Source organism: Cuculus canorus, chromosome 1, assembly GCF_017976375.1.
Source record: "Cuculus canorus isolate bCucCan1 chromosome 1, bCucCan1.pri, whole genome shotgun sequence".
Classification (NCBI taxonomy): Eukaryota; Metazoa; Chordata; class Aves; order Cuculiformes; family Cuculidae; genus Cuculus; species Cuculus canorus.
The window spans coordinates 194,877,863-194,902,240 of NC_071401.1; the positions used below are offsets into that span (position 1 = coordinate 194,877,863).

General features: G+C 41.0%; 1 protein-coding gene across 4 annotated transcripts in view; it reads left to right on the forward strand.

Moving 5' to 3' along the window:
- Window positions 1-24,378, forward strand: part of SLC26A5 (solute carrier family 26 member 5) — a 41,083-nt gene that overhangs the window by 325 nt on the left and 16,380 nt on the right. Inside the window, exons 2-8 of one of the 4 annotated variants that reach the window (XM_054055879.1) lie at window positions 1,432-1,487; window positions 11,981-12,127; window positions 13,506-13,719; window positions 15,533-15,672; window positions 18,891-19,001; window positions 19,525-19,706; window positions 20,245-20,409. In XM_054055879.1, the coding sequence (XP_053911854.1) occupies window positions 13,565-13,719; window positions 15,533-15,672; window positions 18,891-19,001; window positions 19,525-19,706; window positions 20,245-20,409 (753 nt within the window). In that variant the 5' untranslated portion in view covers window positions 1,432-1,487; window positions 11,981-12,127; window positions 13,506-13,564. The remainder of the gene's footprint in view (window positions 1-1,431; window positions 1,488-11,980; window positions 12,128-13,505; window positions 13,720-15,532; window positions 15,673-18,890; window positions 19,002-19,524; window positions 19,707-20,244; window positions 20,410-24,378) is intronic. The other 3 variants (XM_054055871.1, XM_054055882.1, XM_054055864.1) reach the window with 3 other exon arrangements.

Here is a 24,378-nt window from a genome sequence, read left to right on the forward strand (position 1 = left end):
GAGGGGCGCCCCGAGCGCTCGCCAGGTCGAAAAAAAGAGGGGAAATAGAGGAAGGTTGAGGTCAGTCATTTCCTAGTGTGGTGCCTGCAGCCCTCTGACTCTGAGCTGTCAGTTTAAGTCTGATTAGGAAAAAAAAAAAAAAAAGATTATTTTACTTAATTGCGTTGATGCAAAATTCCATGTGTTCTCGTAATATACTTTGATGACTTCTTAATACAAGTCCTATTTAAAAACAATCGGCTGGCTGGTATGGTGAGTGCTGCCTCCAGGTATGGTGCTCGGTGCCGTTATCAGTTGTGCAGGTTCTGCTCGTGTTATCCAGCCTGGATCAAGGATTTAATATTTCTGTTGTGAAACCTTTCAACTTTAATCTAAAACGTTTCCCAAGTTCACAATGCAGCTGTGTAATCCAGGTGGGCACGAGAAGCAGCAGATCATCAGGTGGGTGGTAACAGTGGATTCCACAGGAGATAAAAACCTGTCTGGTGCTGAAGTCTCGTAACAAGAAAGAATCGCTTCATGCTCTGTTACTGGCTTCACCCCAAAGATGTTCGAAACCATACTTGAACTATCTCTCCCTCAATTTTCTGGCACAGAGTAATATTATGGCTTTCCCTATGTCAGAATTTTTCATTTTCTGGTCTGCAGGAACGTTTGAACTTCTTAGAAGGGATCAGTGAAAGCAACCAGGAAAAGCCAGCCAGAAAAGTAAGCAGTGCTGGTGCTCGTGCTGCTATTGCAAAACTTTTAGTTGTCTGAACATTGAAATATGGTTGAAAGCTGTTTTCACAACGCTTCAGAACTTCGGATAACCCAAGCGGCTATTGCAGCTGGCTTTTAGAGATAGCCCAGTAATAAGAGAAAGCGGGGGAAAAAAAAGGTTAAAATGACTGCCATTATTCATGCTGGTGATTCAGCAGAATTTACATTCATAATTCTGCTGGTCTCTTCTCCCAAGAAATAAGTGATAGGATGAGAGGAAATGGCCTCAAGTTGCATGAGGGGAGGTTTAGACTGAATAGTAGGAAAAAATTCTTCACTGAAAGAGAGGTCAAGCACTGGAACAAGCTGCTCAGGGAAGTGGTGGAGTCACCATCCCTAGAGGTGTTCAAAAAACATGTAGATGTGGTGTTTTGGGACATGGTTTATTAGGCATGGTGTTGTTGGGCTGGTGGTTGGACTTGATCTTAGAAGTCTTTTCCAACTTTAACAATTTTATGACTCTATATCTGTCACATTAACTGAGTTGCACAGCATTGGTTCGATGGGAATATTTGACTGACAGTCATAACAAGGTCTGGCCACTGGGATTTCTTTGGCTGAAGTTGTAACAAAGGAAGACTAGAATTTTTAGACAGAATTTTTAAACGTCTTACCAAATGTGCAGTGGAATGTAATCTGGGTTAACAGGTGTTTTGATTTATATTACAGAATTTGCGTGAGTAAGATGCTACTTTACTAGCTGCTGTAGAAATGGAAAAACTAAGGTAATTAATTGTTTCTGTTTCAGAAGCAAGCGTGTGTTCCACCCTCACAAAGATGCTGTTGGTAGCTGATAAAAAATATTCATTTGAGATAGCATCTACCCCCTTGTTTAGTGTTGGGGGCCTTAACTCATCAGTCTCATGCTAAAATCTTCACTAGAGTTAAAGGTCTGTTTTGGACAGGAGCTTGGCAATATTGGGTTATAACCAGAGTCGCATTTCAGTGAAGGAAAGCTCTAAGTCCAATAAGAAAAAAAACTGCTGTTACTTCCAGACTTGTGTTCTGATCACTAAAGTGCATTTCCTCTGCCTAAGTAGTATATCCAGAGCTAATGTGGTTTCCTTGATTGTACTGTATGAACTGTGTAAGGCAACAATTTGTTTAAAGGCTGATGTGATTAAAAAAGGTGAAGATGGCCAAGCATGCTTGTGAGGGAAAAGAGCCTAGGAGAGGGTGAAGTCTTTAGCCTTTTCTACAAACTGAGCCCAGTTTACTGAGGTGAATGCTTACTGAAGTGCACCGTTGGGTTTAGCCATCAGATCTTAAGTCTTGGAGCACTAAAAAAAACCATGAAGTATTGCCTTCAGTTTCAAGTTTCTAGTTTGTTACTGTGGTTCAAATTGTATTTTAATACATGGCTTTTCTTAGCTACAGCAATCTGTCCCCAGGGATGCAGTGTTTTTAGAGCTTAAAACCACATGGGAAATTCGTTCTTATTTAGCATGATGCAAAAATCATGCGATACCGAGGCACAGATATAGCACATGGCTGCTTTTTCATGCTTTTAGCATTATTCTTTTGCTAATGACTTGAGAAAGAATTGGGCATATGTTTATCTGCTTTGACTATTATTGTTATAGTATGGACAGACCATTATGGTCTTAAACTACTGTTTGTTTGGTTTGTAGCTGTAGCTTCTGTAAATGTGGCCAAGACTTTTGTGCGGTCCATGGGTTGCCTAGAGAAGCAGAGTCCTTTTTTGCTCCTCTGCCTCTCTTGGTTTGGCTGATCATATGCTAAAGTCAACCCTGTATCAACAAAGGAGTCCTCATGATTCTGGAGCTTGCTGCACTTTTTCTTTCTTGAGGAAGTTTTCTTCTGGAGAAGACAAGCCAGCTCTCCATGTTGTTGTGTGGGGTTTTTATTCTATGTTTTCTCTGCCTTAGCCCTCTCCTGCGCAGGCTGTGCTAGCCATGCTGGTTTGCTCAGCTTTAACTTTGTTTATGCCGGTTGTTACCAAGCTGCAGGTCAGCAGCTGCACATAACTTTATAAACTTGATGAGATTGAGCTACATCCAGAATAATTTAGGAAAGTAATTAGGCCCAGACTGTGTCTTGTCTAATAGGTAGCTTTTACTTTTTAGTTAGAGCCTGTTGCATTAGGAAAAGGAGTAATGGTTTTAAATAGAAAGAGAGTAGATTGAGACTAGAGAATTTTTTTACAATGGGTTTGGTGAAACACTGGAACAGGTTGCCCAGAGAGCTGGTCAAAGCCCCATCCCTGGAAACATTTAAGGTCAGGTCATTCACAGGGCTCTGAGCAACCTCATCTGATTGAAGAAGTCCCTGGTTGCTGCAGGGGCGTTGGACTAGATGACCTTTAAGGGTCCCTTCCAACCCAAACTGTTCTATGTTTAAGGCTTAACATGTCATTGTCCCCTAGTTCATGGTTTGAATGCACAGTGAATGGAGAATTTACTTTATGGTAACTTCCCTAGCTACTTCTGGAAGGCATCTGGTTTCTCAAATCACTGTCCTACATGGTAGCATCAGACCTTTAGTCAAATAATGGACAATGATGCTGTATCTGTGCATGTGCAGTAGACACCAATGTGATGATTAAATCGGAGCATGCGAAAATCCTGGGAAGGATTTGCTTTACTTTAGCTGTCCATTTTCCTGTCCTGACATTAGTACATGGGGAGAAAGCCAGAAAGTCTTTCATTCTTGTCTACTAATTATGCCATCTTCTCTGCAACATGAAAATGAGCTGCTTTAATTCACAACTCAAGGCTCAGCAGCTTTCATAGGTCATCTTCTTTCTTCGTACTAGTCACTTTTTTCTGAATAGCTTTACATGGGGGTCTTCTGGCATCTCTGATGCATTTCCTCATGATCCAACGTTTACTTTATTCTGAATGTGATGAACTGCTGACTGCTATTTTTTCTTCTATTTCATTGTTGATATGATTTTTCCGTAGGAACTGGTCTTAAAGCATGTCGTTTTCTGTCTGATCATTTGGTAGGTCTATAACTTTTAGCACAAGAAGATGGTGCTGAAGCTGAAATTCTCAAGCTCAAATCAGTCTACTGATTTCCCACTTAAATGTAATTAATTAATTAAATGCATTCCTTATCCTGATGCGTTTCCCTCCCTAGACCTGGATTCTAGATTCTTTTTTGAATGTTTTCAGTTCTGTAGTATGTTTCTTCTTTTCTTTGCCAGTTTCATCTTCAAAATTGATGCTTATGATCTTTTTTCACTGCAGCATTGTAATGCTATAGATGGTGCTGTATTTGTGTCCGTATAGCTGAACAGGTGACCCGAGTGTTTAACTTACTACAGATGTAGTGAGTCTGATTTTCTTTTTCCCTGTTTTCTGGTGACATTTGCTCTTTGCATATGTGCTTCTGAGGAAGGAAGGTTTATGGAAGAAGTAGTCATGAGAAAATTATTCAATGAACCTTTCTTCATTTCATTTGATGATACTCAGCCCAAACACACTTGTTGCTCTTCCAGTTCCTTTGTCATGGCACTCTGTTTTGGTGTTATCAATTGCAGGAATCTATTCATGCTGGGTTGCTCTGCCAAACACACTTGAAGAGTCATTTTGAGAACTCTTTTCCTCTACAGACATGTTTGAATTAAACTCTGTGGCCAGCATCTCTACAAATCTGATATTGATGATGTTTTGGTAGGTGGGTCTTTAGCTTTACTGCATGCTTGGATGATAAACACCACTACTCTTACAGCTCTTCATGGAGTGCAGGTCTCTTCGGTTCTACCTAATAAATACTGCTGATATATGAAGACCTGAACAACACATCTCAAAATCCTGTGCTTCAATAACCTAGTAAAATTAAAAGTATAATCAAGAACGTGAGCCTGGTAGGTTGTTTTATTTTTCCTGTACTCTGAGATAGAACTCTCAACACACAAGCATATTCAGCACCAACCATCCAGCTGGTAGCTAGTGTGAGTCCAAAGCAGTTTCTGTATGTTGTTAGTATTATTTGATTGCTCTGTTTGGGACTGCGGAGTCATTCTTCTAGCTGTATGAAGGTTAGTCTTTTTATTTGTGTAGTTAAGAGCAGATACAGGGCTGCCTCAAATAAAACATGAGCTCCATTGCCAGCTGCAGAAGAAATGTGAAGCCATAAGGTGAGTGTGCAAAGAAAGCAGGGGGTTGCTGTGAAATACTTACTGGAGTAACTTCTCTACCTGTTCATTTTGCTTACTATGAATTTTAAATATTCCGAGGGAAAGCAGTATTGGCCTGTTTGCTGTGCAGTCGTGGCCTTTTTGTGCAACCTCGGCATCAAGATGTTGAGCAAGGTCATTCCACCATGACTGGTAATCACCTTCAGAACATGAAGCAACCCATAAGAGACAGGATGATGCTATTGCTTGGATAGTATAGTCTTAACCAAACAGCAGTTGTATAGATGGGAACAGGATTTGTCAGAAGTCACCATCGTACTCGCTGATTATTTAGGATGTGGTTGGATATGTAACACACGGGAGACACAGAAAATGTGTGTTACAAATAGCTGCCAAGAATGAAATGTTTCTTCCAAATGCAGATCCTAGCGTGGTTAGGGAAGTCAAACTCCTCTCTCAAAACTAGCAAGAAGAGAGTTGCAGCTTGGATAAATAGTTATCGTTACCACTTTCCCAGATAGTGTCTGCCCTGTGCGGAAGTTCTTTGTTGTGTTTGTCAGAAGCAACAGCTCTGCAGGAATTTCTTCAGGCACAGCAATGGCTGCACAGGGGCAGACCCTTTCAGAAAGTGTTAGGAAGAGAACTTCGTAGAGGATCCTTGGAGACATTTCAAAACCTTGTACTAATTAAGTAAGGTGGTTACTTCATGCCTTATTTTCAGCAATGAAACAGGAATATAAATTTATAATCCCATCCTAAACTCTGTCTTCACTCCCCCCACACCAGTCATCTCTTCCTGTAACCACACTGTGGTTTACTGTCTTTCAGCTTCCCCTGTGACTTGAGAGGTTTGCACTGTAAACATAATGACTGAAATCATTCTGGTTATAAATAACAACCTTCTGCTTTTTTCATTTTGTTTGTTTTTAGCTTGATTCAGCACTTGAGAGGCTGGTGATGTATGTAAACAGGGCTGATGAGGCAGATACAGAGGGGGAGAACTCTAGGTAGTTTCTCTGCTGAAGGAAATGTATCATGGAAGTGTATCACATAACTTCTCCGTTCTGGGCAGATGCTTATTTGATGTTTGCTTGTTCCAAATTGCCAAAAAAGATGAACGAGCTGCTAGAGGTCACTGGTGCACTGAGGTCGCATGAACTACGGGAATTATTCTGAGGTAGCTTGGTGTATATGTATGATCTTGATTTATGTTTTCTCCTTTGATCATCAGCTGAAACTTTATAATGAACACTGCTTTAACGAAGTTTTTAGTAGTGGATTGCCTATGGAAAAATGAAACTAGCTAATGATTACCTGTCCCTTAGGGGTTGTATACCCTTATCAGTTGGCTTAAGCATGGCAAAGGGGTCGTCAGCCACTGTATCTTTCTGATTAGCTTATCTGATTCCACTGACACTAGCTACTGCTTCTGGATTTCAAAAGGAGTGAGGATGGCTGATTCAGACCGAAGGTCACTAAAGCCACAAAAATAAGAATGGTCATATTCCCATGGGTTCTCATGGTCATCAACGTGTTTGCACTGGAAACAGAAGCCATCTCTTATCTATATCTGATGGAAAAAGGCCAGTGTTCTGCTGTTCAAAGTGCTCCAGGTGTTTGTCTTATGTGGAATTGATTAAACAGCTCGATCATCATAACAGATTCCCAAAACATTCTCTTGTTGAAAATAAACATAAGATTGATGGTTGATAAGAGATACCATTAAGATACAAATGAAGTCATTAGTCTATGGAGTAAATCTTTAGAGGCTAAAGTATTTTCTGGCAAGGAGCATGGGATATAAAATGCCCCTTACCAGTTACATAACCTTTTTTTGATAGGTCTAATTTTAATAGGTCTAATTTTCTAGACAGTGTTCTCTGTGCCTCATATGTTGCTATGATATTATGCTCTTTTCAGTGGATAAGATCAGTTTATTATAGGAAAATATATCACACTGAATCCAACAGCCTGAGGAAGGTGAGGCTGCTGTTTCGTATTTCCAGGTCCAACTAGTATTAAGGCTAAAGATGTATTCCCAGAAGGTGCACACATACAAGCCACACACATACATACAGCTTATTTACATATGTACATGGCAAGCCACACAGATCACTGACAGGCAGCGCTGAGAGCCTCATCCTTCTGTTTCTGGCTGAGCAAGATGGAAGTCCACTAGTGAGAATATATATATTATACAGAGATACTCACAGATGCATGTATGTACAAGTTGGATTCCTCCAGCAACTGGGCTTAGACACTTGGTCTGCCCAGTAGCTAGCTCCTGCATCCCAGTGTTCCCCAGTTACTGGCATCTGGGCATATGAACCCTCAAGGCTGTAGCCCCCCCCCGGTTGTTGGTGCAGGCCATCACATGCACACACATGGCTAGCCAACATCCCACGTCCTATAGCTACTCTGGACTTCTGGAGGTGAACCTTTGATGGGCTGATGGCTCCTGTGGTGGAACTGGAAGTAGCCCAGCAGGGTAATATCCAGGTTCTTTGTCATACCATTGTCGCTCGGAGCAACTCTGTCACACAACCCAACATAGTTTATGTAACCGTTTTGCCTTTCTGTGTGGAGTAGAGTTTTGCCTGTCTAAGAGCTGTGTAGGTATGCAAAGTCCTGATATTTTTTTTTTTTATTGTGCAGAAGACTCACCAGAAAGCCTCCTGGAGTGCGTTTCTTAGCTTAGGACTCACAGAGGGAAAATTGTGTTTGCTTCATACATAATTTCTAAATTTGTGAAGCTTTACAGTTCTAAACCATCTGTTTTTTAATGGATTTAGTGGGAGTAGTGGAGAAGGAATGAGGATAAGCATAGTCCAAGAAATCTAGGAGAACACATTCATTATGACCCCACCCAGTCATTTTATACCTTTATGCTTGTTTTAAAAAAACAAGCTTCTGTTCCGGCTTGGTATAATTTTATAATCACTCAGACTGATAGGAGGAAGGGCATAGGGCACTGGGGAATGAGGCCAGAGAGAAAAGAAAGAAATGAGAGATGATATTATTCCTAAAATTGCCTCCATTTTCATGTCTAGCCTGTTCAGACAGTAGGAACAGAACTTGCAGTAGCTCTGCTCAGTGTACATTTCAGAGAGTGTATTTTAGAGTGTGGCAGTATTTCCACCAGCCCTTTGGCTGATGGCACTCACCTGTAATTCTAAGCTGAAAGAGACTTTGCAGTTCATGATCAAATTTGTGATTCCCCAGCACAGATGTGATTTTCCACTGCTGTAGTGGTACTGTCCACCCATGCTTTTCCGCTTTTTAAAGCAACTCTGTGCTTATCCATCAGAAGAAAGGTTTTTTGCTCTGTTAAAACAGATAGGTCAATGGATCTGCCACTGACTGCCCCGCTGGGTTAGCTGGCTCAGATGAGATGCACAAGGTTAGGAGCAAATGTACCCCATTTGTAATTACCACAGAATACCAGGTTGGAAAGAGACCTCAGGGATCATTATAAGCCTGTTAAAGCTGCAGTAGGCACACAGTACAGTATTATGCATGTCTCCAGCTGCCTAGGGTGGGGGGTTCTCCCCATAGTCATATTTTGAATCTGAGGAACAGCATCCAAATCATTGCACTCTAATTCATAGGGGCTGGATAAAAAATTGTCCTCTATAAGAATCGGTGTAGATGGGTTGACAGCCCTGCTTTAACATCGAAACTGGGAAGAGAAAGTACTTAATTGTTAGTGATAGTGTTATAAACTGATGTTTGCTTCACTTCTTTTTTTAACACCTTTAATTAGATAATAGCAGTAAAGACATAAGAGCAGGTCTTTATCAGTCAGATAAAGAATAGCCAACTCCTAAGTCTTTTATATACAACTTTTAACTACTTAAGCTCAACTCTTATCTGGCTGATAAGATTAACAGCAGGGTTTCTTATAGATTTTTAATTTTATTCTTGCTATGAAGTTCAAAGGTTGCCTCAGGACAGTATTCTACTGTTAAGACTCAAATGCCCAGAGATCACCTTTCTCTTCCTTCAGATAAAGGTCTGCAAGTTTTCAAAAATCATAGTGGTAAGCTTTGTCTTCAGTGAAGATAACAGTACTTAGTTCCACTCTTCCTTGAGCATGCAGGGAGTGAAGGGCAAAGGTGAGTTTCCAGGTCTTGGATGTCTCTGTTGGTAATTTGTCACACTGCTAGTCAGCAAACACTAGGAGAGACACTTCAGTGAGTCACGAAATGCTGCTATTTTTTTGGTCAATGCTTATCATCCATTGTAAATGCGTCTCAGTCCTTGCTCTGTGTGTGTTTTTGCAAAAGAAGTGGAAGATATTAAAGACTTTCATCTTTATTGTACTGTATATACTTAGTATTCAAAATGGTCAGTGGAGGACATGGTTAGGTAGAGCTGTTAAGATGTATCCCAGCTGTTTGGGGTTAGCAGGGTGCCATGTCTTTTGGAACAGAAAGAAACAGGAAGAAGGGGTGCATGTTTTTAAAACCTTGGATAGAAATGTTTTGATATTATAGTCTCATTTTATTGAAATGGTTTGGCCAAAACCAAGCCTCTGAACTGATTTAGTTTATGCCTGCTGCATGCAGCTCTAGTTTTCCTTTGTTCTGATTTGTTCAAGTGGGCTTTCTGTTTAAGGTAGATTGAAATAGCCTCTTAATTTGTAATGAGGCTGATGTTGCCAGAACGTACCAATTAATTACTGGAAAAGATACATTATATATGAATCATGACATAAGGGACATCATAGATTCACAGAATGGTTGAAGCTGGAAGGGTCCTCTGGACATCATAGACTACAACCCCCCTGCTCAAGCAGGGCCACCTAGAAAAGACTGCCCAAAACGATGTCCAGTCAGGTTATGAATGTGTCCAAGGATGGACACTCCACAAGCTCTGTGGGCAACCTATTCCGTCTTTGATCATGCTTGCACTAGTTTTGTTTTCCTTATGTTTAAACAAAATTTCTTGTATTTCAGTTTGTACCTTGTGCGTATTTACTCCCTGCCATGATTTCTTTGCTAGCCCCCGCCTCTAGGTTGGGCAACCCCAGCTTTCTCAGCCACTCCTCATATGTCAGGTGCTCCCATTTCTCTGTCATGTTTGTGACTCTTTGCTAGATCCTCTTCAGGATGCCCATGTCTTTCTTGCACGGGCAAGCCCAGAACTTAGCCCAGCACTCCACATGTGCCACACCACTGCTGAAGAGAGGGCAAGAACTATCTCCCCTCCTGCTGGCTGTGCTCTGCGTAACGCAGTCTAGGATGCCACTGTCCTTCTTTGCCAGAAGGACATGTTGCTGGCTTATGTTCAGATCTTTTTTCCCACCAGATCCACTGGTCTTTTTCTGCATAGCTGCTTTCCAGGTGATTGAATCTCCATCATTTGTTATTGCATGGGGCTGTTTCTCCCAGGTGCAGGGCTTGGTAATTTCCTGTGTTGAAATTCATAAGGTTCCTGTCTGCTCATATCTCCAGCCTGTCAAAGTACTTCTGAATGACAGCATAACCATCTCATGCCTCAGCCACTTTCTTCAGCTTTGTATCATCTGCAAGCTTGTGGAAGGTGCACTCTGTCCTAGCATTGGGGTCATTAATGCATATATTAATTTATGTTGGCGCAAGGTGTCAGCGTCTGGGGTACTCCTGTAGTCGCTGACCTCCAGTTGGACTTCATGCTGCTATTCACAACCCTTCGAGCCTGGCAGTTCTGCTGTTTTTTTGTCCACCTCACTGTTTAGCTAATTCCTTCTTCATCAGCTTGTCTTTGGGGATACTGTGCAAGACAAAGCTTTACAAGTCATTGAAAAATACAAAATAAAAGAATATCACTGATGTTCCCTTTTCCATTGACATTGGTTTTCTTTCAGTCATTAGGAACCTGTCCAGTTGTCATGACCCTTCAAAGACAATTGAGAGTGGCCTCACAATGGCAGCGGTCAGCTCCCTCAGCCCTCGTGGTTGGGTCCTAGTAGGTCCCGTGGACTTCTATATGCCCAATGTGTTTAAATGTTTCCTTACCTGATCCTTTTCCATATATATTAGTTTTCCTTGCTCCAGACTTTCCCACTGGCCTCAGGGGCTGGGATTGCTGAAGGCCAATCTTACCAGTAAAGACGGAGGCAAAACTTGTCTTTCACTACGTCAGTTGTCATCTTTTCAGTAAAAGCTCCACATTTTCTATAGTCTTCCTCTTGCTGCTGATAGACCTGTAGAAGCCCTTCTTGTTGCCATTCATGTCCTCCTTCAGATTCAGCTCCAGGTGGACTTTGGCTTTCCTAACCCTATTTCTGCGTGTTCCAAGTGTCTCTATATTCTTCCTGTGTCGTCTTTCTTTGTTGCCACTTCTCGTATGCTTATTTTTCATGTGTGAGCTTTGTCAGGAGCAAGTTGTTTGTCTACATGGATCTCCTACCACTCTTGCTTGATGGGATGGGCCATTCTTGGGTCTGGAGGAGCTAATCCTTGAAAATCAGCCAGCTCTCCAGGACCCTTCCTCTCTTTGGGACCATATCCCATGAGATTCTTCCAAGGAGCACCCTGAACAAGTCAAAGTCTGCTCTCCTGGAATCTGGGGTTGTAAACCTGCTTATGCCTTGTTTCTCTCAGGATCCTGGACTCAACCGTCTCATGGTCACTGCAGCCAAGGCTGCCCACCAGCTTTATGTTCCTAACCTGTTATTCCCTGTTTCCAAGTATCAGATCCAGCATGGTGTGTCTTCTTGTCAGATCCCTCATCACCTGTGGCAGGGAGCTATCATCACTGCATCTCAGAAAGGTCTTGGATTGCTTGTGTTCCACTGTGTTGCCTTACCAGGAGACACTAAGGTGGTTAAAGTTTCTGTTTTGCTGGCCAGAAGTTAATATATAAGGATTCATGGGTAGCTCACTGTCTGTAAAAGGGTAAGATTTGAAGTAGAAACTGATATTTATGGACAGGTAGACATTGATGTGCAAAAAAAAGTGCTGCAGATGTTAGTGGCCAAACATACATCTTAGTATGGACATCACTGCTACAAATACAAACTTAAACACTTGTGTTAACATGAAGGTGAGAAAAAAATAGAGGGCTGCTCAGATGGGAATTGCTGGTAGAATGATCCTGTTCTAATGTTGACTGCCTTAACATCTGCAGATGGGAGAAAATTATAATGCCAAGAGTTAAGACTTTTTAAACAATGACATGAGAAGATCATTTACAAAATGTCATTCAAGATACTTGGTGAATTGAAACTATGGAAAGATGTTAAAGAAGCTTAAAATATGCTGCAGGAGTACAAAGGTAACAAGGTCTGATAGTGCTTTTGTTTGTAAGAACAGTATCATATCAAGTTTTAGGTACTTTGTTTCACATAATAAAGCTGAAGTAAATCTTGAATGTGCTGAAAAGGCAAAATTAAAATTTTGGTAAAAATATCCTTTTTGTAATGAACTATATAGGGAAAATACTGCTTACGAAATAACAGCTGAAGAGATGCTCGGTAATATCTGTCCTGGAAGGTAAAGGACAGTGAGCCCTGGCTGGAAAATTCCAGTACCTTCATGAAACTGAAAGCTTAATAAGCAATATTGGTATTTTATTGACAGTCAGACTGTATTTGCAGAATCAGAATGTTGCAGCAATCATGGTTAGCTTTGTCGGTGTCTTTAGGTAACAATTTGTTTAATTTCTGCGTGGTAACCCTTTTCTAGGAAAGTATTGATGTACAGTTAAAAACTAAATACCTCTGGCTTAGCTCCCTTGGTTGAAGGCAAACGCATGCTTAAGTGACTTGCTGGACCTGAGCCCAAAGGCCTTGTTCACAATTATGGCTCTGTTTCCCATTGAACTTGCATTCTGTCATCAAGTGTAGTGCTAGCCAGCATCTCTGCTTAACGATACAGCAGTCCTGTCATTTTCTTAATAATTTGGAGTTATGTTTCTTGCCCCATATTTCTAGAAGCAATCAACACGAGCAAAGGAATTAACAGGTTATCTCCTAAGCATGTTAAGATGTTGATGGCACTGAATCAGACAAACAAATAGATGTTTACGAACCTTCTGCTTATTTTTAAAATTTTTTAGTGGGTGCAGGAGTGAGAGTAGCAGGAAATAGCACATCCGTTGAAAGAATACCTTTCTGAAAGTAGTGAATTGTGCATCCTTGAGATACTGTCTGAAAAAAGAAGCCTGTGAAAGAGAGGGAGATTAAATGAGGTGTATGGGTGCAAGGAGCGGCTGGCTATCTGGAAGAAGACAGTGGTTTTCTCAGTGTTAAAATTGGGAGTTCTGTCTTTTGGAGATGGAACCTGACAGTTCATGAGTAAGCAGGGAGTAACTCAGCAGTGATCTCCCCTCAACTCTGACATTTCCTTTAAAAACTGAGGAAGGGAAAATCCAGATAAGCATGGATATGACCTTCCCATTTTGTTTCTGCAATTATTTACAGAGTAATTAGTGTAAAAGCTTTCTTTACGCAAGAGAAGCATAAAGTAATGGCTTCCATATAGTATAGATTGTGACTTAGGTTTATTTACTTACTGCTGTTACCAGCTATCTAATTAGTACTTTTAAACTGCTCTCACAGTTCTTGTCTCTAGCTTGTCAAAATACATTATTTGAAAGGAAATGCCAAATCGGAGGTTAAAAAAGTAACCAAACTTATGTTGTCTGCAACCAGGTTTTTCAGTGGAGACTGTAGAACTGTTCTTCCTTGGCTCCTGATCCCTGAGGTCAACCATGGAACATGCTCAAGAACACGAAGCATGCCTTGAGCAAACCCAGAAGTATTGTGTGGAGAGACCAATATATAACCAAGAGCTTTTGCAAGGAAAGCTGCACAGACGAGAAAGAACACCTCAGACTTTAAGTCAGAAGATTGCACATTCTTGTCGGTAGGGGGGTTTTCTTATCTTTATTTTATCGCATAGTAATATTCTAATTCTTAATCAATTCATGCACATAGCTTGTAGTCTCTTCAAAGAAACCTAAAAGGTAAAGGCACTAATTCTGCTTTGATTATTAAGTAAGACTGTGATGAAGTTGTGTGTGTGGTTTTATATGTTAATATATAACTAAATTACAAAATGCTGTATAAATGAGTTGAATTGCCTTCATCAAAGTACAGAGGAAAAATATGCAGCCTAGGAATATGAAGTGTTAGTCAAATCATGTGACATGAATTCACAGGACTCAAAAAAATGTCCTGTTTACATGGAAACACTTAATGGCCAAGTTTGTACTTCATGTGATCCTTTAAGTAAGAATAATGGAAATGTAGGGCAGCCATGTAGAAGTCTTATTATTCTGATAAGTACTTTATAGAGGTACTCTGTAGCTTTTAACTAACTCCCTTGGAATCTCAGTATCACCTGGTTAGATGGTAATGTCTTTAACTGTGCAACTTTTGCTCTCTGGTATAAGAGGATAATGAAGAGAAGCTTATTCTGGGTAAGTTCTCTTTAGCTTTACAGATATCCATGCTTCGTTTGCAAGTTGATTCGGTTTCTTGCTAGGACCTTGTTCTGCAAGACAAAAAATGATTTCTGTCTGACTGCTAGTCTGTAAAATGTTCCCATTCAGATAATTTGAAATTTGGGGTTTTTTTTTGGTTAGTAGAATGACCATTCTACTTGTAATGACATCTAATTCCACCTCAAAAAACTTATCTGTCCTGCATAAAAAAAATGTGCATCAAAATCCTCCTGAGTTTTGACTTCTTGTGATCCAGTCTGCTTAAACATGGAGAAGTGTGGATGACTCTAATTCCCCTTACTTGCAGAAATAAGCATCTTCATTATGCAATTTAGTCCCATGAGAATTCAGAAATGTCAACAAATCTCTGCAGTTCTCTTGCAGTTCCCCTACACAGAAGAGCATATATATGACCCCAGTGGTATATTTTTACCCAAGGTTAAACTTTCTTAGCACAATACAATCAAAGTGTGATACATGGCAGTACTGGATAATCTGTTTCGTGGCTCTGTTCATTTGTCATGAGTCAGGGTTAATGACTCTGCTAAGGGGCACAAGGATCAGTGTTGCTGGCTTCGGTGCCTTTCTTTGCAGGGTAATGAAGTACCTGCATCAGTAAAGTAATAGTTTTTTTAATAACATAATAACATACATAAGTTTATTTGCATTTTGGTTTGTTTCATATTTCCACCTCAGTTATTCTACTTTAGGCTGAGGCAAGCCTAAAAATTAATCTGTAAATCCAAGAAGCTTAAATTTCAATAGTGTTCTTTTAAGGCATGATAATATAAAATGTTATAATCAAAAAAAGTATAAAGCATGCAAATAGTGAATAAAATTAGGAAAAAACATTGCAAAGTACTTGGAGTGAAAAACGCTGTCAGAAAGTAGATTATCCTCAAGGGATTATTACCAGGAATGATCTCAGCAAAGAGAGTTACCTTGGCTGCTCAGTCAAACATGGACTGGAACAGTTTCACTTCCCACTAACCTCCAGCCTAACAAGACTGTGATTCCCTTCTCCAGTTCCATAAGGTTTCTGAACAGCAACCAACATGTGATAAAAGGCTAAACTTAACTGGAGTCATAGTTGTTTGTGTTTAAGCTTTGTCCAGAAATGACTGTCATCAGGGCTCAAAGCCTTTTTCCCTGCACACGGATAAAAGACAATGTTTTTCGACCCGTTTGTCCCCTGCTAGTGTCTACCTTTTTCCTTCTGCTTTGTGTTTTCAGTTGTTCTTCTAAGAAAGCCAAGTCTCATCTCTACAGTTTCTTACCAATTTTAAAATGGCTTCCCCGTTACCCAGTGAAGGAATACTTATTAGGAGACATTATCTCAGGTATAAGCACTGGGGTTATGCAGCTGCCTCAGGGTGAGTATCTCTCTGGATTTAGTTATCCTGCTCTTTGCTTCTTCTGTGTGTGCCTTTATGGTAGTGCTTGGCTTCCTGAGCAGGTGCTCATGAGAGTAGGATGTGTATTTCAGGTGTGTGTGTGGAGATCAGTATAGCATTCTGCAGCCCAGCAGATGATGATGATTCCCTAAAAACTACAAGTCAGTGATATGCAGCAGACTCTGAAAGAAACTTTCTTCTCTGATGAATACCAAAAGCTCTCAATGACAGAACAAGTTTTTACAGTTTAAGTGCATGTATAAACTTTTGTTGGATGCACCCAATTATTTTCCAATCTCCTTGTCCTGAAAGTTATAGCAAATTTCCTACAGAGGATAGCAGTGTCTAGTAGACAGAAAGTTTCAGGAGAGCAGCTGTAGCAAAGTAATGAAACTAAATTCAAACAGAGAAGAATGTGCAAGAAATCAGAATGATCCCTGTTTTTCTCTTAAGGCTACAATTCTCTAGTTTAAGCTGGAACCATAGTCGTGAACAGTGATTTATATGGTGGAAATAAGTCAAAAGTACCTTCTATAACACGACTGCGAATCTGCGGAATTTCTATTAAATTCCTTGGAAGTTTCACCCCAAGTGAAACCTGGTCCTGGCTCTGTGGAAGATGAAGTAGTCAGTTTTTACTGTTCTGTTCATCTCTTGGTGACTGAGCCAGTGAAATCTTTTGTTCAGCCTGAGACTTTACTAGTACCAGTTTCAGAACTGGTATGGAGTCAGGAAGTGACAGTGTTCTTACAGCAGGATCATTATGGGGTGCCATCACCACTCTGGGAGTGGCACATTCACAACAGCTGCCACACTCCCAGCAGATTCCCTCAGGATGTCTTGGACTAGAGGGAATTCTTGAAATTGTGCAGGGGGACATCCATGGAAGAGTCTTCATGCTAAGGGCAATGTAATTAAACATACATAAGTTTATTTGCATTTTGGTTTGTTTCATATTTCCACCTCAGTTGTTCTACTTTAGGCTGAGGCAAGCCTAAAAATTAATCTGTAAATCCAAGAAGCCTACATTTTAATCGGCGGTAGCCCGTTAAAGCAATGGAATACCCTAATGTAGTCTGTGCAGTTGATTTATTTCTGTAGCTTCCTGGGTTTGTGCAACTTTTTATAATTAAGGATATTTTTTCTTGCACAAGTATAAACATCAGCTTATCTTAAACTGATAACTAATGTGGTTAACTGTCATGCACATCTGTCATACACTAGACACAAACATTACCAGTTGTATACTGAAACACAGTTTATGTGATGAGCAGATAAGGACACTAAAATTTAAGTGGCCAGCAGTGAACTTTGTACTTAATTTTGTGACTTTGTTTTAAACTAAACATTATTCTTTCCTTCAGTGACTCCAGACATGCCCTTGAACTGCTCCTAATCTTTCCCTTTCTAAAAAGACAAAAATTGAGCTTTATTTTTCTGGAGTGTATGTAACTGTGACAAGCATGAGTTCAAAGAAGCCTGGGAATCGTGCCAGGCAGAACTACAATGACCAGGGTGTTTAAGCTATGAACTCCTGTCATGTCAGTATCTTTTTATTTCCTTGGCACTGATGGCTTTTAAAAATGCCAGTACAAATGAAAAGGAAAAAGAATAAAAGGATATTCAGATCAGGAACTTCACATAGACCCACTCTCATGGTTTTGAAGCCACTGAGTTTTAGTTCAGGTCACTTGTACTCCTAAGTTCATCACTGTATTAAAGGCTAGGCTGTTACAGTACAGGGTGTTCTGCTGATACACTTGACATGAGAGGTAGCCCCTGGGGCAGAGACTATGTGTGAGATGAGTTTCAGAAGTACTTAATGAAAAGCTCATTGCTGCAAGAGAATAAGCGACATCAATCTGGTTCTGATAGGAATATGAATTCTTGGTTAGACATTGGACATTGCTTAGGGCATGAGCAAGGCCAAGTGAGCCATTACACTGCACAAGAGTGTTTGGATGACACAGAAGATCCCTTACTGTCTTTGTTCTTCCATAGTAACCTGATGCTTTGTCTCTCAATTTGAAAATAAATTAATAGGGAGAGGTGTTTTCATGTATCGCTGTCTCTCTGTGGTGGGTGAACCATTTCTGTTTTTTGTAATTTGCACTTGACCGTTGAGCTTTTCACTTCTACCTTGAACCAGTCTGGCCAAGTGTGGTAAGAACACACAGCTTCCTCAGGTGTCATGAGTCTGCACTTGTGAAGGCGAGTTGGAGAACCAAGCTGACTGAGGATACAGCATTTTCTTCTGGAGGCCCATTTGTTCAGTTCTGGTGTCTGATTCTTGTTAATGCAAGCTGTGTAGAGCTATCGATTTTGTTGGAACTGCTTGGGACAGTTACGTGTCTCATCTGTGGTGCACATAGTTTGCTTGTAAGCCTGCTCCCATGAGAAGCACATTCAGTCACAGCGAGGGAGCACCGTGGGAGATGTCCCTCCTCACAATCCCTTAGGACTGCTCCTCACAGCTCTATTGCCGTGTTTTCGAGCCTGACCTGCAAATAGGAATGGTGTGGATTGCACTTCCACTGTTTGGAACTGGACAAGGCTTAATAACAAAAAGGATTTAATTTTTGGGAAGAATACCAGACCATATAAGCCTTGTGACCTTACAGATTGTAAACAATGTTTCCCTACTTATTTTATTTTTTGGCATATGTTTTGCAGAAACATAAACTGTTATGTCTTCCCTCTTGTTCTGATGTGAAGGGAGAGTGAGGAGGGAAGTGAATCAGTCATAGATTACCATGAAGATCATGTCTGATTAGAAGAGGAGGAGAAAAATCAAATGTGTGCCAGTGGTTATGGTGTTTGGGTGGTTTTAATTACTTTTTTTTTGACAGATAAAAGCAAAAGCAACAAAACCTGTTTGTTGTCTATTAAGTACTCCCAGCCACAAAGGCAAAACAGTGAGTGCACAGATGTACGCACAAACACGCACGCACACACCTGCAGTGCCTGTAATTAGAGACTTCTGGTTTCCTTAGTCAAACCGTCAGGTTTCTAGGCAGTGCCCTACAATATTATACATATTAAAGAGTATTCCCTGCAAGACTTCTTGTTTTTAAAACCTGTGATATGTTGCTAGATTTCCTATTAGTTGAGCTCAGTTTTAGTAGGCTTTAAATCCTTTTGCTTCATACAGTTTCTCTGTTGTTTCCCTAACTTAGATATTTGTGTTTATTTTCTAGGTTTAGCCTACGCTTTGCTGGCAGCTGTTCCCCCAGTATTTGGCCTATATTCTTCATTTTATCCTGTCTTTCTGTATACTTTTTTTGGAACCTCCAAGCACATATCAATAGGTATATCTGTGTGGATAAGTGAAAAATCTCTGTGTGTGTGTGTGAATGTTAAAGTTGCAAAAAATAAAATTTGAGAAAAAGAAAGTGTTAGTTTTTTTTCCATAAATCCAGATGTAAGCAAACAGGAGAAACACAAATGTGTCAAACATTAGCAATGTTTTTTTATTGCTACTGTATCCATCCTACTTGGTAAGGAATAGAAGAACATCTTTTATTGGATTAGATTTGGAAATGTGTGCTGTGAACTCTTGAATAGTAACTTCGCTGCAGTGAACGGTCTGTGTGGTCAGGATGTATCTGTAAACTGAGATAGAAAACAGTGATGGTGTTTATTTACCATAGAGATGTATGTTCACGATCTAACTAGCTTTAATGGACCAGATTTTGGACTGAAAAATACAATACTTAGGTAGGAAACTCTATTATGGTTTAATTCCACATACCTCTTAATAAGAATTACTCCTAAAAAAACCCCAACACACCAGGATATTAACCGATTATTTTCCTCTTCCTCTTATTTCAGGCACCTTTGCTGTGATTAGTATGATGGTTGGTGGTGTTGCTGTGAGACAAGTGCCTGATGAAATTATTTCTGTAGGCTATAATTCTACTAATAGTACAGACTCCCTTGAATATTACTCTGCTCGAGATGCCAAAAGGGTACAGATAGCTGTGACTCTTGCCTTTCTTTCAGGAATTATCCAGGTATGTGCTTTCAGTTTGCTGTAAGGGCAAGTTCAGATGTTGCTGCCAGAATTGGAATTGCCAGGGCCACTGGGTCTTAACAGACCCTCGATCAATAGACTTGTGCTTCAGCACTACACTGTGTAGAATCCAGGTTGCTTCATGACAGCCACATAACAGAAATGGGGAGGGATTCGTTGATGGCAAGACTTTGTCTGGCATCTTGGCTTGACTGGGAAAAATGGACCTTACACCTTTTTTTTTTTTTTTTTTTCCCTACCCCACTGGGAAGAAAGTCATCCCGATGGCTTCTAATCTGTTCTAAATGCATACAAACATGTTTACCTGTATCCTACATTGCACCTGCCAGTGGCATAGGAGATTTGGTGCATTGATAGCTGCTTACTGAACTGTGGCTTTAAAAAGGCCAAGTTCTGATTTGCCTCATCTGGCTTGGGCATCGAGGTAAAAAGAGACGTCCTGTGGCCTGTCTGGTACACAGTGCTGTAGTTCAGGCTACAGTGGGAGTCAAGTGGTTAATATTTCTCTTCTTCATTAGTTGTGTTTAGGTCTACTTCGATTTGGGTTTGTAGCAATCTATCTAACAGAGCCTCTGGTGCGAGGATTTACTACTGCTGCTGCGGTTCATGTCTTTACTTCTCAGTTAAAGTATCTCCTTGGCATTAAGACTAAGCGATACAGTGGACCCCTCTCAGTTGTATATGTGAGTAACTACATTTACTAAACGTGCAAATTCTGCATTGTCTTTATCTAGTACTTAAGCCTTTTCCTATTTTTTTAAATTATTTTGGCAGTAAGTAGAATAATGCTTCAGTACTCAAAATTGGGTACGAGGTCTTAAGCGCCATAGCAATATATGAGCATCTTAAAGTGCAGCTTGGGTGTAACATGGCAGATAGTATAGTCTGAGATGGGCACATTTTAGGATTCTGCTAAATGCAGATTTTTAATATGAACAGGTAATATTTATTGAAGCATATCTCCTGCACATTGTGGGGAAATGTGCTACTGAAAAAGCTACCCTCCTAATAAAATACGAGCCTGAAGCCCTAGCAAATAGGCTTCACTGTAGACCAGCCATGTTTTGCAGAGCTAGGAAATGTTACTCTCGGGATGTTGCCCTGTCTATATCTATTTAATTTCACACACAATTTCTGATGAGATTATTCTTTATTTCCTGTGTATAAGCTGTGCTCATAGAATCACCAGGTTGGAAAGGACCCACCGGATCATCAAGTCCAACCATTCCTAACACAACCTAAACCATACCCTTAAGCACTTCATCCACCTGTTCCTTAAACACCTCCAGGGAAGGTGACTCGACCACCTCCTTGGGCAGTCTGTTCCAGTGCCCAATGACTCCATGAAAATTTTTTTTCTGATATCCAGCCTGAACCTCCCCTGACGGAGCTTGAGGATATTCCCCCTTGTCCTCTCCTCTGTCACTTGGGAGAAGAGGCCAGCTCCCTCCTCTCCACAACCTCCTTTCAGGTAGTTGTAGAGAGCAATAAGGTCTCCCCTCAGCCTCCTCTTCTCCAGGCTAAACAACCCCAGCTCTCTCAGCTGCTCCTTGTAAGACCTGTTCTCCAGCCCCCTCACCAGCTTCGTTGCTCTTCTCTGGACACGCTCCAGAGCCTCAACATCCTTCTTGTGGTGAGAGGCCCAGAACTGAACACAGTATTCAAGGTGCGGTCTCACCAGTGCCGAGTACAGAGGGAGAATAACCTCCCTGGACCTGCTGGTCACACCGTTTCTGATACAAGCCAAGATGCCATTGGCCTTCTTGGCCACCTGGGCACACTGCTGGCTGATGTTCAGTTGGCTGTCAACCATTACCCCCAGGTCCTTCTTTTCCGTGCAGCTTTCTAGCCGCTCTTCCCCCAGTCTGTAGCACTGCATAGGGTTGTTATGCCCCAAGTCCAGGACCCGGCATTTGGCCTTGTTAAACCTCATCCCACTGATCTCAGCCCAACGGTCCAGCCTGTTCAGATCCCTCTGCAGAGCCTCCCTACCCTCTAGCAGATCCACACTTCCTCCCAGCTTAGTGTCATCTGCAAACTTGCTAAGGGTGCACTCAATGCCTTCATCCAGGTCATTGAGAAAGACACTGAACAGGGCTGGACCCAGTACCGAGCCCTGGTACTGGGTACAACCCCACTTGTAACTGGCCTCCAGTTGGAGTTAACTCCATTTAGCACCACTCTCTGGACCCGGCCATACAACCAGTTTTCAACCCAGGAGAGTGTGCACCTGTCCAGGCCGGAGGCTGACAGTTTCTGAAGCAGAATGCTGTGAGAAACTGTGTCAAAAGCTTTACTGAAGTCCAAGAAGACTACATCCACAGCCTTTCCCTCATCCAGTAGTCGAATCACTTTGTCATAGAAGGTGATCAGGTTAGTTTGGCAAGATCTGCCTTTCGTGAACCCGTGTTGACCGGTTCTCTTGCATGTACTTCATGATAGCACTCAAGATCACGTGTTCCATGACTTTCTCCGGCACTGAGGTCAGACTGACAGGCCTGTAGTTCTCTGGATCCTCCCTTCTTCTAGGGAGCAACCCTTCTTGTAGATGGGCACAACATCAGCCAGCCTCCAGTCCAATAGAACTTCCCCAGTCAGCCAGGACTGCTGGAAGATGGTGGAAAGGAGTTTGGAAAGGACATCCGCCAGCTCCTTTAATACTCTTGGGTGGATCCCAACTGGCCCCACAGACTTATGGGTATCTAGCTGGGCAAGCAAGTCTCTAATCGCCTCCTCTTGGATCATGGGAGCCTCATTCTGCTCCTCTTAACTCCTGGGTTTGTACACAAAGGGAACAACTTTCCTTACTATTAAAGACTGAGGCAAAGAAGGCATTAAGTACCTCAGCCTTGTCCTTATCCCCTGTCACTGTTGTTCCTTCTGCATCCAATAGGGACTGAATATTCTCCCTAGTCCTCCTTTTCTTGTTAATGTATTTCTAGAAAGATTTTTTATTATCTTTCACAGATTTAGCCAAGTTGATTTCTAGTTGGGCCTTAGCCCTCCTGATTTTTTCCCTGCGCGATCTCACTTCCTCCCTGTGGTCCACCCAAGACACCTGTCCCTTCCTCCAAAGTTCATAGACATTCTTCGTTTTGATGCATCTCAAGATCTCCCTGCTCAACCAAGCTGGCTTTTTTCCCCCACCGGCTCCTTTTCCAGAACACAGGGATGGCTTGCTCTTGAGCTGCTAGGATTTCGTTTTTTTAAGAGCGCCCAGCCCTCATGGGCTCCCTTGCCCTGAAGGACTGTCTCCCATGGGCTTTGCCAACCAACCTTCTGAACAGTCCAGTCTGCCCTCTGTGTTGTAGAGCAGTTGGACACAAACTGCTGTGTCAACATAAATGTACCTGTTGTTTAGAGAGTGGGAAGAACTATTCTGAAAGAAAGACACTTGGTGTAAAACGTTGCTATTTATCAAAGACCTGGAGTGTTAAAACTGATTGTTCAGAGTATGAAGGGATCCAGTAATTAAAGTAGCTCATAGTCTAATTATCCATTTGCCTTCTGTCTAACACAGTGATGTAAGAGAACAGAAGAAAAGCCACGTAGTGTAGAACTTAGGATTTTGTTAGTGTGACTTAAGTAAAACCAAAAGGTTTTGTTCACGTTAATTTAAAATGTATAGTTTTGCTTTAAAAAAACCATAATGGATACCATGCATCATGTTACTTGTTTAAAGGGACATTTCTAATTGAAATCAACAAGCAAGGCTTTTAAATTTATATGAGCATTATTTTTCTTGCTTTTATGAACAGGCAGAGTTGAAATGCGTCTCAATCTGATTTGCCCTCCTATGAAGCCCTAAGTTGTTATTGCAGAATCAGTGCTCTGATTTTGCGGACAAGAAATCTTGAGTGGAATAATAGACAAGATCTCAGATATCTGTGAAACCCAAGCTTTTGAGCAGATTGATGGCTCAGCAATTACAAAGCTTCAGGATTTCAACTACATGGAGGCTATGGAAAATACTTTGTGGGAATCTTTCTTGTATATTTGTGCAGATACTCCAAACCTTTTGGAAACAAAGCTGCGCTAATGGTTAATTCCTAAATTGGCTGTTTCGTTTACTATTTCAAAAAGCAGAAATACTAACTGCCATGCAAATAAGAGCAAAGGTATAAATTCAAGGTGTACTGCCACGACATCTGAATGTATAATATCCTGATAGTTAGACAGAATTTTCCTTCTGTCTAAAGAGAGGTATATGTGCATCTTTTTTTAAAGACTTCTCCAGTGGTAATTTATTTTTTTTTTAATGCAGGAGAAGAACAAGGAGTAATTGGTAGGGGGATCATACACACTTTAGCAACTTGTGTGGTCCAGCAAGTTTTCTTTCCTAACACCCTTTTAATAGTGTTTTCAACTAAAAGATATTTGAAATAATGGCCAGTTCAGCAGCGTTGCAAGATCACTGTTATTTAATCATATTACTATGGTTACCTCAATGGTTATATCATCAGCTTTAGTGTTTTAGAATGGTTTATGCAGCTCTAAGTAGATGTGACTTGCCAAAGAATTTTTGAAGGTATTAGAAGGAGTTTGCACTAACTGCTTTCAGTTACCTGCCAGTATGTCGTATATGTGAAAATGTTGAGGACAAAAGATGTGATTTAGTTTGGGCTTTTTCCCCCGTGGTAGATTTTTTCTCT